The following is a 19919-nucleotide window of genomic DNA, read 5'->3' on the forward strand; positions in this document are numbered from 1 at the left end:
TCTATTTTGACCTACGCTGAGCATGTCCCCCATTAACGCGAAGAAAACCAACGTTTTGTATAATAGCACCTGTCCTGATCCAGATTTCCCTCTGATTAGCGACGGACAAAACGTCGAGAGCGTCGTCAGCTTCAAGTACCTGGGGGCACACATCACAGAAAGAGCTCGCTATCCGAATGGGAATGACTGGAGCAACATTCAACTCGATACGGAATGTCTGGGACTCACGATTCCACTCGGTTAAAACCAAGGTTTCATGTAACTTGTACGTGTACAATTCATCGTAGGACACTTATTCGTACGCCGCAGTACGTGAAACATGAGTTCGTATAACATTTTATCAAATGACGAGTTCTTCGTTGTATCTTACAAAATGCGGCGATAGTTTGCAAATAGTAGTGTTCCAATTAGATTAACCCTAACCTAACCTAACCTAACCTAGTAAAGACATCTCCACATGTTGTAGCATACGTACAAATATACTCCACGGTGAAATGTTCAACGAAGAACTCATCATTTGATTAAATGTTACACGAACTCATGTTTCACGTACTGCAGCGCACGAATAAGTGCCCTGCGGTGAACTGTTTACGTACAGATTTCCGGATGCAGACTTTATGAGCAACGAGAAGATAAGAGAACGCACCATGCAGCCTCTCGTCAGACTGAGAGTGAAAAGGCGACGTTGGACCTGGCTCGGCCACGTGCTGCCGATGCCAGAAGATAACCTAAACCTAGCTTGCCCGTTCTTCAAGTCGACCGGATTCCAGCGTACGGGAAGTCCGCTAAATAGTATCTATAGAGTGTATATGGCGGAGCTACGGGATGCTGGTTTGACCTAAAACGAAGCAAGAAGGCTGGCAAGCGACAGGGATTCTTAGAGGCGCCGCATGGTGTTCATATACTCCAACTAACGGGCGGAGAAGGAAGAAGAAAAAGAAAGTGAATTATCAAATAATATTAGATGAGAAATTCAATCCATCCGAAGTCCACGGATGCAAGGCCAGCGCTTTATGAACTGGACTACAATTTACGCCAAAAACTTTAGAGATATTTATCTTCTAATCACCTCAAACAGCGTTAAGGTCATCTATTTTCAGAAAGCAGACTTTGGTTAAAGGAATAGTCTATCGGAGTTTGATTTGTAAAATTTTAATTAAATATAGTGCCTAAGTTTATATCATTTCTATAAAAAATGTTTATTAAATATTCTATTAATATCGTTGTCAAACATGTATATTGTAAATACAAATACATACCACAAATATTAACATAACATTAATTTGATACAGTAAACCACTCTTCTTTTATTTTTAAAATACATATAATATAGGTACATACTTTAAACAAGCTTTTTTTGTTCCAAATTCGATTGAGAGCTTTTTTCGCTCTGTTTGCAGAGATTGGAATGAAACAAACAGATAAAATAATAATTTTCGTTACCTACGTATATTGTATGTGACCTTATAATAATAAATCGACCGTGTTTAGGAAAAAGGGCGTAACCCACACAGTACACATTTTACAGGAGAGGCAAAAAACCTTTTTTGAATGATTTTGGTTCAATATCAATAAAAAAAGGCACATAAATTGGGTGCTTGATGATTGATGATTTGATGTAATATCTTTTTGATCTACTCATAATTAACGATGTTATTACAGAAAAAAAAACCTTAAAATTGAGGGTAAATGCTTTTTTCCTTAAATTATAACTTAATTAAAGCTCAACAAAAATCTGAATTTAGATAATAAATCGGCATTTGCGGCTTACTTGCTTTTTTCAGAACGTGTATTTAGTTGTATACATTGTTAATATCTAATAAAAGCACTTTTCGAAAAATCGAGGGTTACGCTTACACAGTCGAATTGTACTATAATTTTACGTCAGTGTACCGTATAAATATAGTAATTTGAAAAGATTATTCAGTTCATTTATCTACGGAGATTAAAATTTTTCTGATAGTGTACAATAAAATTTAGTAGATTTATGAAGAAGTGAGAGATATCCAATTTAATTAACCTTTAAAATAACTGTTGTTAGCGTCGTAATAATAGATCAATGATACGCGTGAATCGATGTTTTATTATAGTTGTTATCGATTGATCAAACCAGAGCCGGTTTGGTTTTATTTGAAATTGCCGCGTTTTTACCAAGACCCGCGCTCATTGTGGTAAAAACAAATGACATCGTATTTTCTCACATTGTTTGGGATATATTGAAAAAGATTAGTAGAAAATACTATAATTTTGAAGAATTCAAGAAGAAAAATTTTAATATTAAGTATAATTTTATACGTTTTTGCTGTAATAAAAAAGATGGTAATACTAGTTGGCCGCCACTCATGCAAATGCGAATATACATTTTTTTCAAAATTAATTGCCAATTTTAATGTTTAATGCCAAAATATGTAAAAAAATCAATTTCATAACAGCGTATATTATGGTGGTGCCTGGCGGGATTCATAGCTTACTCTTTCGGATTCTAGCCAATGTGCTTTATAAAGTTAGACACCTGCGCCGTAAATAATAATTAATTGAAAGCAATAAAAAAGCCCACTACGTTTGAATGGCTTACGCGTCGGCTTATAATATCGTGATTCCCAAGTTAAAATCCTGGGTCTGGAAATATATATATTGTTTTTCAATGTGTGTTTGTAGTCAGAGTATGGACCTAATAGGATGAGCATGTGGATAACATCCATTTTTCGTAAAAACAAAAACATGTTTATACAAACCTCCTCACTGTGGAGGCCCATATGACCTTTTTTAAAATTAGGCATGGTTTTAAAAAATGGATTTTATGATATATCTACACTTTTTTAAGTTTTTGAAAATTAATATTAAATATATTAAAACTATAACTTATTCGAAAATAATTTCGTTACGTTTTAAAGCATACCTAATTTAAAAAAATATATAATATTGATAGGTACTATCAACCGAAGGTACTTAATGGAATTTTAAATAAAATTCTAATGGATTTAAGCTTTGTACTATTCCATTTGAGTCGTTTTTTGCGAAACTGTTTATTTGCCATTTGGCGAGTGTACACAGTGCCTGAAGATGCCGAAAGGCGAAACCTGGGACGAAAAAAACGACTCAAATGGAATAGTGCAAAACTTAAATCTATTAGAAGACTTAGAAAAATATGTTTTATAACGTTTTTTTTATAGTTGTAAATTTATTTTTGACTTTAAATATTATATAAATGTATTATAAATAATTGTTTCAAATTTAATCTAACGCTTCGTATTGCCCGCTAGATGCCTCTGGTCTGCCCTTAACAAAACACGTATAGACCGGGTAGTGGTCAGATCATACTAACATCTCTAGTCGCTATGGAGAGAACGTCACCCAAAGGTAATTCGTTTTGAGCATTTGAAGTTTAAGTTAGTACACATCAAACAGAATATTAAGCGACAAAAACTAATTTTCTCAGTATAATAATGTATTTCTTCAATAATTTAATAGTATGCAGTATCGTGCATAATATTAAAGTAAATGAATGGAAAATTGCTAGGTATAAATAGTTACTATACACAAGTTCGAATGCTGAATCGAGCATGTCGATAGATTAGGTTTGAATAAAAATTTATTAACCACTTCTTAAGTCATTTTAAAATGTTTTATACAATATAAGAATTTGATACTCGTAGCATGCTTTGAAAATAACGACATTTTGTCTGGCTGAAATAGGAGACGGGTTGTTTTTGTAAGTGAATGGCAGTATCCTCTTAAATATAACAGTGGTTCACAACCAGTGTGAAATAATATTACGCTCGGTGTGCCTTCACACAATGCGTCCAAGAAATGAAAAATATAAATACGTGTCTGTTCAATGAGATATTGTGCGTCTAGGGATCACCACAATTGCTTAATAACTGTCTCTTTTCATTCTATTTTTACGTAGTAATAGAATTGAAATTTTACAAGCAATTCTAATCATTGACACTACAGGAGACGTCTCCATTCCTTTCTGTCGGTTGCAAGCTCACTTCACTGCGGGCTTTTATATTTTTTTCTACGTATTCTACATAACCTTTTTAGTATATAAAAGAAAAGTTTTTTCCATCCTTGAGACATGGCCTGCCTAACGTAGTCGCTACGCTTGACATGAGATGATATGGGGATCACTGTACGAGGTGTATAGTTTAATGGTGTACCTTTAACTTCACTCTCAGTATACAAGTTGCTCTGACCCGTTTGATCCGAGTTCTGAAGTGTTTTTCCCTTACTCGTTGTTATATATCTCGCGATACCACGTTGTGCTAACCGACCTTTTAATGAAGCGTCATACGTTTCACAAGTACATAGTAGTTAAATACTTTTCGAGACTTTACGTGTTAAGCATAGTGGGAGTTCACTTTTTAAGACATTATTCAAACAATCAGAAACACCCCACTCTGTATTTTTCGCAATTAGTATTTGCGATAAATTTTAACTATTGGCCTTTTCAATACCCACTCATCAGCGTTCTTCCAAATCAAGCTACTTTGGCAATCGGTTTTTGTTTTTATTAATCAAAGTAGATACCTATTACTTTAATTACTAACCGACGTCGCGGATTTCTCCAATATTTTTTATGATGTAACTTACTTGAACTTGCTAATAATTTATAATTAACTATTCCGTCTATTCAACGAATAATTCACAAGATTCAAGAATGTACCATTCTTCTAATTGAACATACATAATTTTGAAAAACACTTTCTGAGAAAATATATTATAACCAATAGAAAAAATCCTTTTTGAAAAAAATAAGCCGCCCCGGCAGGGAATCGAACCCTGGTAAGAACGCTGATGAGTGGGTATTGAAAAAGCATATAGTTAAAATTTATCGCAATTAGTATGTCACTGCGTAGCATATTGGTAAATGCGACGGACAGGGCGTAAAACCGGGAGATGCAGGGTACGATTCCCTGCCGGGGTGGCTTACTTTTTTCAAAAAGGATTTTTTCTTTTGGTTATAATATATTTGCTCAGAAAGTGTTTCAAAATTATGTAGGTATGTTCAATTAGGAGAAATGCATTTTTTGTTTTCATTAAAAAAATACTTGCAGTCTACCCCAGCATTCTGTAAAGACCGGTAAACATAACATTAATGCAAACTTGCTTTCCTTACCTACTGAATGTGGTAGCAATTTTGAAGCAGGGCCCATTTTATTACTTTAATATTATAAAAGAAAGGGACATAAAGCAAACAGATGGACCGAAAATATTAAATCGCGTTATGTTTACGTTATTTTTTTATATATTATATTTTATTCCTCTCTCTTGTGAGAGAAATATTTTGTTATCTTAATTTTAGATTTTTATGTCCACAATGTATTGTTTTCTTAAATAAATAAATATTCTTTAACACGTGTTTAATGTATCCCATATTTTTACAAATTTGAGATCTGTCATCATCATCAGCCGGGGTCAATCCACTGCTGGATGAAAGCCTCTCCAAGCTTCTTCCAACTCTGTGTCGTTTGTTGCCACGTATTTCTGCCGAACTTTACCAGTTCGTCAATCCAGAGGCTTTTAGGGTGACCCTGTGGCTATTTTGTGCCCCTTGGGTACCACTGGATGACGGCATTTATCCAGCGGCCATCCTTTCGGCGAGTAATGTGCCCCGCCCATCTCCATTTCAGCTGTTTGGCAATGTCTATTATATCGCGTACTCCTGTCGGCTTTCTAACCCATTCGTTTCTCTTACGGTCATTTCGCGTGATGCCCAACATACACCTCACCATGCCTCGCTGTGCGACTCTTAGCCTTTGGTCATCTCTCGTGTTGAGGGTCCACATCTCGCAGCCATACGTGAGCACGGGTAGAACACATTGGTCGAACACCCTACGCTTAAGACACAATGGTAGGTCACTCTTGAAGATACTGTTCAGACGTCCGAAAGCACTCCATCTCAGCTTTGTTCTTCGAGCAATTTCATCTGATCTGTACCATGTTATAATACACCTGATAGAGTAAACCAGTTCACATTAACTTTGTGACTTTGGGTGTGCCGTGTATCAGAAAAGGTTGCACAGTACTGACACTGGAGTAAAGTATATTGTATTCGCCATATACGCAAAGAGAAGAGCGTATTTTTGTTACAGCCTACTTAAATTATTTTCAAAACGACTCCACTTAATTCCGCACAACATTGCACCGTGCCCCGTCATACTTTGACATAATAGCCAGACATTGTTTTATATTTCTAATAACATATTCAGAGCATCTTTTTAGTTGGTCTTCGGGCTTCGGGCGGAATAACATGGCGTCTTTTTTATCACTTGCTCCACGATGGCGGGAAAAACAGTTTTTGTGGTCTCTGAATAAATAATGCCTCGAAAGTGGAGATGGCGCGCGTTCAACAACATCGATTAATCATTCGTGAATAATCCAAACATTCATGCGAGTAAACTGGTAACAGCACAAGGCAATGAAAAAGAATATTTCCCGGGTGAGGGTTGCATCCTAAAAACTTATTGTTTTGCCAACCCTGAGGCAGTGGCGTAGCTAGAAACATTGGCGTATTTTTTTTTTAAAGTTTTATTTATTTTACAACGTTTTTCTTAGCTCGTATTCTTATTTGTCTGGTACAAATCTTGAAATCGATTTTTAGCTCACTTCCTGACTAACTAGACATTTTAAACTTTTAGAATATATCAGAACACGATGCCAATGCATTCTTTTAATACTTTTAACAATTTTTAAGCAGAATTGAATTCATTTTTAGTTAATTCTGTTTTGTATGAAAAGTTATTTCGGAAGAAATCTGTAATCCAATCCACTATTGTTGGTTGCTAAAGGTCTGGGGTCCTAGCAACTAAATTATTAATATATACGTACGTTACTATGGAAATCAAAATGACATTTCAGTATTATTTCTATCAAGTACAATTTTTTTTGATTGTTTAAGCTAGCAAGTCAAGTTTATATGATTCAACAGAAAATTTAAAAACGTTGTATATAAAAAGTTCTTTTTATCTTGTAATTATTTAAAATTGTGTTTCCTATCCAACACCATGATCTTTTATACCTTTTCGTCAATTTGTTACAAATGAATTGTGAATGTCATCGATGCCAATGCATTTTTTAATACTTTTAGCCAGTTTTAAGCAGAATTGAATTAATTTTCAGTTAATTATGTTTTGTATGAAAAGTTATTTCGGAAGAAATCCGTCGTCCAATCCACTATTATTGGTTGCTAGGATCCTAACAACTAAATCATTAATATATACGTGCATTACTATGGAAATCAACATGAGTGTCAAAATGACATTTCAGTATTATTTCTATCAAATACAAAATATTTTGATCGTTTAAGCTAGTCAAGTCAAGTTACTTTTAGCCATCTTTAAGTAGAATTTAATTCATTTTCAGTTAATTTTGTTTTGTATGAAAAGTTATTTTGATACCATTATTGTTTGCTAGGGGGTCTTAGCAACTAAATTATTAATATATACGTGCGTTACTATGGAAATCAATATGAAATGACATTTTATTATTCAGTATTTCTATCAAGTACAATTTTTTTTGATCGTTTAAGCTAGTCGAGTTTATATGATTCAACAGAAAATTTAAATACGTTGTATATAAAAAATTCTTTTTATCTTGTAATTATTACATGGTGAACTTTCTCCTTATTATTTTGCCATCACCTAGCGGAGGTCGGCCACCATCAAGGCGATCTTAGATTTGTCGTCTGCTACCCGGAACAGTTCAGTGGAGCTGCACTCGTACCAATCACGGAGGTTCTTAAGCCACAAAATGCGGCGCCGTCCTCTGCTACACGTTCCATTGATTTTAAATGTTCACGACATGGTATTTAAAAATAAAGACATGGTATTTGAACAGTATATAATATATTATAAAAAAAAATCGATATGTGTACTTATGTCCACGCGTTCGAAGTTAAGGGAGGCGCGCCCCACAGTTTGGAAATCGCTGACCTACATCCACCCTGTACTATATTGTAACATACACCCTGCCACCACATAATGAATAAATGAGTAATATAAAAAGTTCAAAGGAATCCATCCAGTTATAATACAAAGTCTGTTTTTTTATATATTATGTTTGTGTGAAGAAAAAGCCTCTCACAAATAACGTGACATGACATGTCAAAACATTAAAATTAAAATATCATGCAGGTGATATTAACTTTTGAACTTATTTACAAGACAACTTCGTACATTCCAAGTTACTTAACGAGTTGAAAACCTAATTATATTTTTATGAATTTAATCTAAACTTATATCGCACAGCTGCAAAGTTTCTTGTTAAATTTTATAGAGATGACATAAGTACTTCAACACTACTTCTAATACGTGAAATACGTACTTCCTTTTTACCCATACTAACTCGTATTTTATATGGCAGATAGTTATTTCAAGTAGATATCTTCACAAATTTGTTTTGAACTAATTATTAGTTCTAAACAAGAATTTAATAGTGAATAAAAGTGCTGGTTAGATAAAAATACCATTATGAGACAACCAAGGCATATTTACTATGGTTGGAAAATATTTTATCGATGTTAACAAAAAAAAATGTAAGATAAATCAGTTTTGCGAAGAAGGTGATAGTCACTTGTGGAAGCACATACAGTTTGCAAAAAGTGTTTTCTACAATGAGTTTTAGAAAATATATATTTTATTCTTGACTGACTGATAAATATCTGCAAGATTGAATTCTAATTTGGAACTCTGGAAATGGAAAAGAATAAAATATCTAATAACAAATTATTTTTACGCATTTTATTAATATGAATGGGGTTATGTAAAACGGTTCGTTTCCACTTTAATTAAACTGTTAATTCATGGAAATTAAATATTAAGTATATTTTGATTTACACACAAGATACCAGACATAGATATTGATTGAAGTAACAATTATTATCAATATTTGGCGCAAAAAAGGTGGCGTTTTTTTTTATTTGGACGCATCAGAGCGACGGTTAAGTACTGGTTTACGACTACCTACTAGAAATGGGAAAACTGGCCGATTTTGAAGACTAAGTATACTTACTACCAGTATAAAAAAAATATTTGGTATGTAAACTTGTTCCAAAATACTTACTAGTATTTGCAATACTATATAGAGCGTTTGGCGTTTCAACGTTGCAGTATTGAAAAAGTTTCATACTCAACTGAAACTAAAACCAACTCCAGATTAGTTTTTGAAATACGTATCGGCTCAGGAACTCAGACTGTGTATCTGCTTTATTAGAATCGCTAAAAATATGCTGAGCTCCGCTTGTCGAAAAATCCCATTTATTATAAAATTTTAAACACATTTTAAATTTATGAGTTGTTTTTCTGTTAAGTTACAATATTATTTTTAACAAAAATGAATAAGAGTGATTTTTTTTAATTTTAAACATGTTTTGAGCGGTCATATAACAAGCCTAAGCCTTTGCGTCATCACACCACTATGCTCCGACACAAAATTTATGATATATTATTCATAAATTCGAACGCAATGGAATAATAAATTAAAATATACCTATATGCAAGTGCTCGTCTCGTTCTCGTTCGGGCGCATTTAATGTCAATAGCGTTGAAAGTCTACGACTGGCGAGTGCGCAGACCAGTGTGCTGTGTGTCTGTAACCTTATGAGCGTATTATAAATATTTAAAAAATAATGATATATTCAAGGGAGTTCAATAATTTTCTTCTAATTATAAAAAACAGAGCTCTGGTGGTTTTTTACGATTATCTCAAAACTATATTTTTGGAATTGTTATGACTCTAGGCAACTCAGATATATTTTAATATTATTTTGTGACCAATAAAGTTGCAGCTCTAATATTTTGACACATTAAAGATTGTACAATATTTTGGAAGAAACCCTAAAAAACTGCAGTTATAACCGTCTGCTATTAACAACATATGGGTTAGATAATATAATGCTTTTATTCTAAATTCTCTCAATTACAAGATTATTGATGGGGGACTTTTATTACATTAGTTGATATATCACTATATTCTCAAACTAAAACGTGAATGTGGCATATAAATCTAAAAAGGTTGTTAATCCCTGCTATAAAGTCTTAATTAAGTAAAATTAAAAATTAGATCTAGGTTACGTCATTAGAGCGAATGAAAAGAAAACGCAAAATCGTAACGTAAATCTTAATAGGTAAGTATTTTTTTGCCACAGTGTTAACAAATTCTCTATTTCCGCCACCAGCTACAATCAACCAATTAGAGAGAGCGAAGCCGAAGTTACATACCCTCTTAAAATTAGCAAACCGATCATTAATCTGCCATAAACTGGAGGTTTGAGAATATCCCATTTCCTGCCAAATTCAACATTCTTTTTATTGAACATACATAATTTTGAAAACACTTCTGAGAAAATATATTACAATACAGAATTACAGAAAAAATCTTTTTTTTAAGTAAGACACCCGGCAGGAATCGAACCTGCATCTCTTTGGGTTTCGTGCCCTGTGCATTACCACTATGCTATGAGTGCCATGCTTAATTGCGACAAATTTAAACAATTGAAGCGCCTAGTTTCAAAAGTCCCTAAAACGATTTAAGATAGTTCTGAGAAAAATGAGAAAAACGATTTTAGGTAGTTTTGAGAAAAATGCGAAAAAATCATATCTATTAAATCTGTGAGCTTTATGTATTTATTTTTTAATTTGCGACATTCTAAAGAGTATTTTAGCTTTCCATTTTAGCGGTATTTGAAAAGAACACCCAACCATTTTAGCGAGTTTTGAAATTTACCCTAATTTTTCATCATACGTATTGACGAATTTTAGCGTTTTTAAAGTTCAATCTTTGGCCATCATATAGGTCACAAAAATATCCATCTAACTACATATCTAACTCAAAAATTTTCAAAAACCGTTTTAGGGGCTTTTGAAACTATGCGCTTCAATTGGCTTTTTTAATATCTGCTCACAAGCGCTCTCCAAATTAAGTTACGGTAGGCGATCGGTTGCTGTGTTCTAAATTAAAGTATTTAATACTTTAATTATTAACCCACGTCACGAATCACTCCAATATTTTCTGTTGCAACTTACTTGAACTTGCTAATAATATTATTCACTACGTCTCCCAATGGTGAAGAGTAGTTGTTGGAAGAGAGTATACGATGGGAGTCAAAAAGAATTGGCTACTATAGTTAATAAATTATAACTGATGAATGGTGAACCTACACTAAGTTGTAATGCATCATAACAAAATACTAGTTCTCGTGACGTATGGCTCGGAGACCCGGTGCATGACTAAAAGTTTGGAAAGGGTGTTGGGCTCATTTAAGCGGTGCGTGCTGCGTAGTATCCAAAGACCAAGGGCAAAGCAAAAAAGATAAATTGCTACTCGAGGGAACTGCATCAATCATACAATCTCATGAACGAACTCATGTTCTGCACACAGCGGAGTACGACGATCAGAAGAACAGAGTACGACAATCTCAGAAAAATGACGGAATCAACCTCACCAAGCATCTCCTGAATCTACCAGACGAACACATGGATAAGAGGGCGGAAGATGTTTGAAGGCTGCCACTGACTGCAGAAGCGGAGGTAGACCGGAATCGACGGACGGAATGAGAATGTTCTAAGCTTTTTTAACCCAGAGATACACCAATCCAGATCGTAAATTGGGCCTCGGGTCAGTCGCGAAGCCACCAAGGCCCAATAAACAAAAAAAGAGGAGAATAAAAAACCCTAAAAGGCTATCCTACAGACACTTACTTCATATAACGGGGATAAGTATGACTACCTGGCGCCCCATAATTTTAAGCCATTATCCTAAGCAAGCAAAGTAGTATCTTTAGATCCTTCAATAGCAACATACGGTTAGGGTAGAGATAAAGATACAATTATTACGAGCTGTATGCTTTGTGCTTCGAAAGGGAAGAGATAGATGCTCAGGCCGGTCCAACGAGCTGTTATGTCCATCAGGTTGTCTGACTTGGTCCACCAGTTTTATTGTGCTTGAAAAATGCGACGTCTTATTGCGGACGTGAATATTTATTCCCACAGTTTTGTATATTATCCGTATTATTTTAGCTTGGTTTTTGTTTTTTTTTTTACTATATTTATAAATTAAAATAATTTGTATTTGTTAGTTCATTATGCTCCTCTCTCCCATGGGCACTTTTATAGAAAGTCTTTAAACTCAAACACACTTAAGTACGTGGCGACTTTGGTCTTGGGTATTTGCTCTTCAGACATTTCCAGGCGTAAAAACAGCTAATGCTTCACAGCCAAACGTAAGGCTTCATGATACGCTCGATTACATCGTACAGTCCATGCAATTGGGCCGTCTTAGATAATCAGGCTATGTACACATGATAAAAGAGTCGCGCATGACAAATAATGACATTCGGGATGCTGAAAGGTAAACAATGACCTGGTCGCCCTCGTACAAGATTGAAGGATAGTGTCTAGTTGGATTTAAAATACTTGCGTCGGAGTAACTTTTTTATATATATATTTATATAACTTTTTTTAACATATTACCTTAATTTTTATTTAGATAAGCTGTGTTGTGAACATTTTGAATTTGTAATTTATCATGTTTAGTATATTAGGTATATTGTAAAATAAATAAATTTGAATTTTAAGAGCGTACCTACTTCAGTGAAACGGCAAATAATTTTCAGCAGTAGGTACGATGAAATTTCTCACTAGTCGCCAATCGGAGACTGACCGTCGAGGTGTCCACACGTCGATTTGTTTTGTCATGGCATCGGATGAAAATATTCTTAAATCGTGTAAAGATGACTAAAAAACTTTGCGTATGTACTTGAAAAAGAAAACATGTCAATGAATATACTATTATTATTATTAGTAATATAACAATAAACATAACATTAAATGGACGCATGTTGCTCTATCAATGCATAAACCTATAAAACATGTTAACTTATAGTGTTTTAAAATACTAACTATCGACACAATCTTATATATTTTTCGTACAATATAGAATCAAAATGATCCGAAACATAGTACTTTATTATTTATATTATATATTCATATTCGTATTCTTATATAATAATACGATGGAAAAGGGTATCATAATGAGTAAAACTCAAATGAACAAAATAATTGATGAAATATGAGTTGATATAAACATAATAGATTATAGGTACATAATAATACAGGCTTGTAAGTCCAGCCAGCGTAAGTTGCATAACCAATTGACGTATTATTGTGTGACTTACCAATAACAATTACATTATATAGAGTACAAGTAGATATACGAGTTGTTGTTTATGACAAATTATATTTCGTTCGGCACGCGTCATTTGCACAATCCGCGCATCGCCTAGCCACGATCTTTTTAGACCATGCCTCAACTAAAGTATAGCTTTAATGAAAATAAACCTTATTATGCGAATTAAACTTGTGCCATATTAAATATTTTTTTATGTTTAATTAAAGCCAATTATTTTATATTATATTATTCATTTTGTTGGCATCGTTGTTTTAAACGATTCTCTACATTGTATATTATGTTACTATAGCAATCACGTAGGTTCTTAATCCGGGAAATCCCGCACACCGTTACCAGAACCTGTTGTGTATAGCGAACTATTAAGCCGCAGTGTAGTCGCAACGGCACGATACTACGGGGAGATAAATTGCCCTAAGCACGCGAGCCACGCGAGCCGCGGCACGAAGGCTTTCATTCACGAGGCCCCTTAAGAAAAGAAGGCAATTTCAGATTTCCTTTTGATGACAACCATTATTATTTGTTATTAAATGAATACACTGGCAGTATACATACAATTTGTTGTTAAATTGACGCCCCTACTTTCCGTGTAATTTTATAAACATTATTAAACATAATAGCAGAAAAAAAGTTATATTATAGTGAAATACACTTAAATAACATACTTACATATTTTTAACGAGCTTATCATAAATAATAATTAATGGTAGTCATGATATTTTTAGCATTTAGCCCAGTCAATGAAAAATGGGAACAGTCTCAGGAAATATAAACAAAAGTTGAAAAACCAAGGAGTGCCTTTGTCAAAATGAGACGCCTTCTTAGCAATCGAGACGCCTTCTTAGCAAGTGGACGCTAAAGACGCGCCCAGTGCGTAACGATAAGGCAACCATTCGATATAATTAGCATGCTATTTAAATGTGGTAATTAATAAAAAGTAATTATCTAGTCAGCAGTCAATGTGTTAATCTAGATCTGAGAACGTAATATTGTTACAGCACTAATTGAACAAAATGTAAATCAATTTGATGTAATTTTGAAGGTTATAAAATATTTACGCAGTTCAATTCAACAATGTCTAATATATATGTATATATATATAAGATTCATATTCAGTCAAAACTCCAAGGACCGTATTCCCGGGGGTCAAATCTCATCCAACTTTTTTACCGTTACTCTAACAGTAAACCAACTTGTGAATAGACTAAAAATCATTTAAATAATCGTTACTTTATAATATATATGTATTTGTCTTTAATTATCTATACCGCATAAGAGAAAACATATAAACATATAAACATGTCGACTGTGTTTAGGAAAAAGGGCGTAACCCTCACAGAGCAAATTTTACAGGAGAGGCAAAAAACGTTTTTTTAATGATGTTGGGTCAATATTTAAAAAAAAAATAAGCACATACATTAGGTGCATGATGATTGATAATTTGGTGTAATATGTTTTCGATCTAACCATAATTAAAGAAGTAATTACAGAAAAAATCATTAAAATTGAGGGTAAATGCTTTTTTCTTTAAATTAAAACTTAATTGAAGCTCAATTAAAATCTGAATTTAGATAATAATTTGGCATTTGAGGCTTACTTCCTTTTTACAGAATGTGTATTTAGTCGTATACATTGTTAATATTTAATAAAAGCACTTTTTGAAAAATCGAGGGTTACGCCCTTTTTCATAAACGCAGTCGATGTGTAAAAAGAAGCGAGACAGGAAGACGTGTTTAACACATACGTAAGCGCAAATTAAAATTTTGAAAAATATTGGAATAAAAAAATTGATTATTTTAATCGGGTCGTGAAAAAAAACAAATTGCACTGATATATTATTAATTTAATAGATGCTTACAGTGCAGTACTAGTTTATTGAGTATATATAAATTATAAAGTATTGATCAGTATAACAATTAATTTGTGCCAGATTGACGTAAAATTATAAACAAGTTGGATAGGAAACATTATTTTGAAACTGATATAACATCTTGCTAATTTATATAAGAATACTCGATTAAAATTGAAGATATTTGAAGGTGAATAAATCGAAGCAAACGTGTTTAAATAAGAAATTAGTGTGTTGTGCAAGAGATTTGACGGTAATTAATATAGGGATAGAGTGTTGTAATCTAATGTAATCTGCTGTATATATAAATATTATGGATGAGGAAAATTTACCAGCTAACTATAACCGTTTGACAAATGAACGAGTTCAGTGATGGCGTGCTTGACAAAACTAGGGGACTACAAAGTGTAGCCGCTCACAAACAAATAATTGACTATGAAGTACCAGAATAAGGACAGCGAGACAGAATATACACATACACGTATGAGAGAGTGGGCTATCTAGTGATAATAATATATGCTAGTTATGTTATATTTTCGGCAAAGGAAATCCATACCAATGAGCCCCAATCTTTCACGTGGTCCAGTTGAACGTGTAATAAGACACAGTGCATGTAATTATTGAGTTATCTTTCTTTGTCATGGTCTCAAAGTACAGTTACCCATCCGAAGTGAAACAACTCAAAGGTTAGACCTGAGTTAAGTTTGAACAAGTTGAATAGTCCGAGTTGAATGATATTAGAAACATTTACAGTAGTATAAATATGAAATAGTATGTAATTAATATTTAATATTACTAATCACTAATTTAGTGACGCCTAGTTTATGTACAAAGGTTTATATATGACATATATTATATGTGTAGTAACATAGCTAGGTAGGGTGGATAAATTGGGGATGATCAATATTATAATATTGAGTAGATACATTGAAATAGTCGAAATCGCAAAAATCTAATATTTTTAGCAATGGTACATAATTGTTAACTTAGGGTGTCGATGAATTAAGTAAAAGACAGTTTATTGTCATAGGGGAGATATCATAAAGATAGGAGTTATGGATACATAACAGTTACTATATTATAATATTGAAATTATTATCTTGGTGACCTGTTCAATCAACTTTAAACTCAATAACATGATATTATTCGAATTTATTGTGACAATGTTTTCAATATAGAGGGTGGGTCAATAATTCCTTAGAAAAAAGCATTAAAACAGTTTTTATCTTTGTATTTTTTTTTATTTCTCAACATAATCTTCTTGGAGCTCAATACACTTGGTTAGACGTTTCTCAATTTTTTTTAAGCCGTCAGAAAAATAAGTTTTCGGAAGGTCCTCAAAATAAGCATTTGTCCGATCGATGACTTCTTCATTTGAAAAAAAACGTTGTCCACTTAGCCATTTTTTTAAGTTTGGGAAAAGGAAAAAGTCACTGGGGGCTAAATCTGGCGAATACGGTGGGTGGTCGACCAATTCGAACTTCAATTCTTCAATTTTAGCCATTGATCGTAAACATGTGTGAACACGGGCATTGTCCTGATGAAAGAGGATTTTTTTCCTGTTTAAATGAGGCCGTTTTTCTTCAATTTTGTTTTTTAGCTGGTCCAATAAAGATGCATAATAATCCCTTGTTATTGTTTTTCCTTTTTCCAAATAGTCAACGAAAATAATTCCACGTGCATCCCAAAATACAGTAGCCATAACCTTACCAGCTGATTTTACGGTTTTCGCCTTCTTTGGACATGGTTCGCCTTTCGCAATCCACTGCTTTGACTGTTCTTTCGTCTCGGGAGTATAGTGGTGTATCCATGTTTTATCTACAGTCACAAAGCGACGAAAAAATTCATCCGGATCGCGTTGCATGAGCGACAACAGGGCTTTAGAGGCCACCACCCTATTGCGTTTATTGTCGACTGTGAGCAAACGCGGCACCCATCTTGCAGAAATTTTTTTCATGCCCAATTTGTCATGTAAAATAGAAATGACGCTACCTTTTGAGATCCCTGTAACCTCAATTATCTCACTCAACTTTAATCTTTGGTCACTTAACACCATATCGTGGATTTTATTGATCATTTCTGGTGTAGTCACCTCTACAGGACGTCCTGAGCGTGGTTCATCCTTTGTTGATGTACGACCACGTTTAAATTCATTTAACCAGTTATAAATAGTTGCAAGTGAAGGAGCAGATATGCCGTGAACTAAATCCAACTCATTTTTTATTTCTTTTGCTGTAAACCCTTTTATATTAAAATGTTTAATAACAGCTCTAAACTCAATTTTCTCCATTTTTGTAAACAAGCAATTTTTTTTTAAATGTACGAGAAACACACAACAACCCGACCAATCTGATTGAAACTTCGCAGCATACTGAATCGGTAGTGCCGCTGCATGAAAACAAACCGCTTACAGTACTAGTCGTGCCACCTGTCGGCTTTTCTAAGGACTTATTGACCCACCTCGTAATAAAAATAATTAATACACATTTCAAAAGAAAATGGAGCATCTATTTGCAATGGTTGAATGTAAAAATAACACGTCAACAAGTTATGTTAAAATATAAACAAAGACTAATAATCGTGTGTTGTTTGTTTTAACGACATATCATGTCATAATTAAATAACGATTAAGGTCATAAGGGTAAATTTTATAGGTTAACAAAATGATAAATTTATCGGACAGATGCCTCACGATATTTGCAATAGTTAAGCATTGTTTCGTTGGTCATTACATCAATTTCAACTTGGTAATATGAAAAGCTTTTTATGCCTAACACAACCTTCAACCATTCATTTTATAGATTCCCAAACTTATTTAACCTACTGCCCCCTTTTCAGAAAAAAAACTCAACGCCCACATGGAAATCTATCCTCTTTAATTAAAAAAAAAAAAAACAGAAAGATGCTGCAGCAAATTTGTGCTCCTTTGTATAAGTACATAAATATATATATTTTACCTACGGAATATGCATATAAGTAAAAGAAGATGGTGATAATAAATAGGGAATCCAATCCCGAGCCAAAATTCTGATCCCGGGATTTCGGGATTACAATTTGACAATCCCGGGATCCCGGGACTGGTCCCGGGATTGGCATTTTTTCCATTGTTTATAGAAAATTTTTATATTTACAAATAACATTGATAAAATCGGTCAAAAATAAATCTAGTATAATTTATACTATTTAAGACATTTATTGTTAATATTGTATACGTTCAATCTTGGAAATACACAAGTTTAACGGAGTAAATAATATTGTAATATAAATAATAATGTGAATTTAATAGGAGATTGCTGTTTCTGATAGTAAAGACGTAATGAATGGATTAGCGAGATTTAAAATAGTATAGCAAATAATCATGGCGTACTTATGGCCTTTCCGCTTCATAAATCTAATTAGTCATCCAAATCTGAAACTGCCGTAAAACGTATGATATCATAGTGGAATAACTTTGTTAATAGTGCGAAGCATTGTTTTTTTTTTCAATCTTTCAATTTTTAATAATTTATGTGAATAAATAAAATGAATCGGCAACCTACACATGGGATGGGTATAAATCAAACTTCATTCAAACTCAGTTTATTTCTAGTGTAGTTATTTTTTATTAAAAGTATTTTTTTTGTTATATTTTCGCTTTTATTTTATTTTCCATAAAAATGGATAAAAAAATCAATCCCGAAATCCCGGGATTATGTTTATCAATCCCGGGATTCATAGGTATCGAAAATAACTCGGGATCCCGGGATTCGGGATCCCGGGATTGGAATCCCTAATAATAAATGAGATGATACCTATATTGAAATATATTTATTTTCATGGTGTACTGCCAACAATTTATATGTTCGCCTCTATTTTTGTCATCAGCATCAAATTTTGTAATAATTGCAGAAATTATGGTTTTTCTTTTAATTGAATTTAGCTGATCACCATGGAATTGTATATTTAATATTTGATTTATTATATTTGCAAAACAAGTCCACCAAAAACATAATGTTATATTTTTTGGAACCAATCAAGTTAAACCGTAAAACATCGTCATTGTTTTCTAAGAACTTGAGCACCGAGTAAAAGAGTTTATAAAACCGATCCAGATAAACACCCACGGTGGTTTAAGCGTTGGACTATAACGCTGTGGGTCTCAGGTTCGAATCCTGGGTCTGGCAAGTACACATACTGTTTTTCAATTTGTGTCTGTCAGGGTATGGACCTAATGGGTTGAGCCAGTGGCTGACATCCATTTATCGTATAAAACAAAATCTGCTAATCTGCTAACAAACCTTTACTCTGTGGATGCCATATGATCCTATTAGGATCGCACATGGCCGGCAAAATAAAAAATTTTTGATAACCAACAAACTTCTGTGTGAAGTAGCAAGCAATTGAATTCTTCACCATTATCAATACACAGTTTTCCGAACAATCTGTCATTCAATGAAACATATTATTATTATCAATGTTATTGGTTGCGCTTTTTATAGTGGACTGTAATTGATTTTGATGAAATGATTGTGATGGTGGTTGCTGGGGGAGGGGGTTATGTTAGGATGCCAGGCACTGAATTTTTATGCCGTTGAGGTTGGTTCTGTGGTCTGGTTGCACTATCACTCACGCGGTATTGTTTGTTGGGTTACCCGGTGCGCGGCACTTGACGGTCAGAAATAGTTTGGGTTGTAAGTGTTCATGAGCGCACAAGAGCCGGTATTACGACTTATCAGGTATTCAAAATTATCGCTTGGATGACGGTCACACAATATCAAGTTGACCCGACCGTGGTCAACGAGTAACTAAATGTTTTTCAATCACGGTCGACTGATGACCTGTAACTGAGTACGCCTGGACATACTACGATAACTGGGGATTTGAGGTAGGAGAGAAATATAGG

At 33.7% G+C, this 19919-nt stretch overlaps 1 protein-coding gene across 1 annotated transcript in view; it reads left to right on the forward strand.

Annotated features, from left to right (window-relative positions):
* The first annotated feature begins 3338 nt into the window (after positions 1-3338).
* The window catches only part of LOC147073143 (lachesin-like), a 44422-nt gene continuing 27841 nt past the window's right edge, over positions 3339-19919 (forward strand). The window contains exons 1-3 of the mRNA XM_085945579.1: positions 3339-3360; positions 11284-11498; positions 17038-17140. Coding sequence (XP_085801705.1) covers positions 3339-3360; positions 11284-11498; positions 17038-17140 — 340 coding nt within the window. The remainder of the gene's footprint in view (positions 3361-11283; positions 11499-17037; positions 17141-19919) is intronic.

The sequence above is a fragment of the Rhyacophila brunnea genome, unplaced genomic scaffold (genome assembly GCF_057557595.1).
Source record: "Rhyacophila brunnea isolate RB1 unplaced genomic scaffold, BYU_Rbru_1.0 scaffold_18, whole genome shotgun sequence".
Lineage (NCBI taxonomy): Eukaryota > Metazoa > Arthropoda > Insecta > Trichoptera > Rhyacophilidae > Rhyacophila > Rhyacophila brunnea.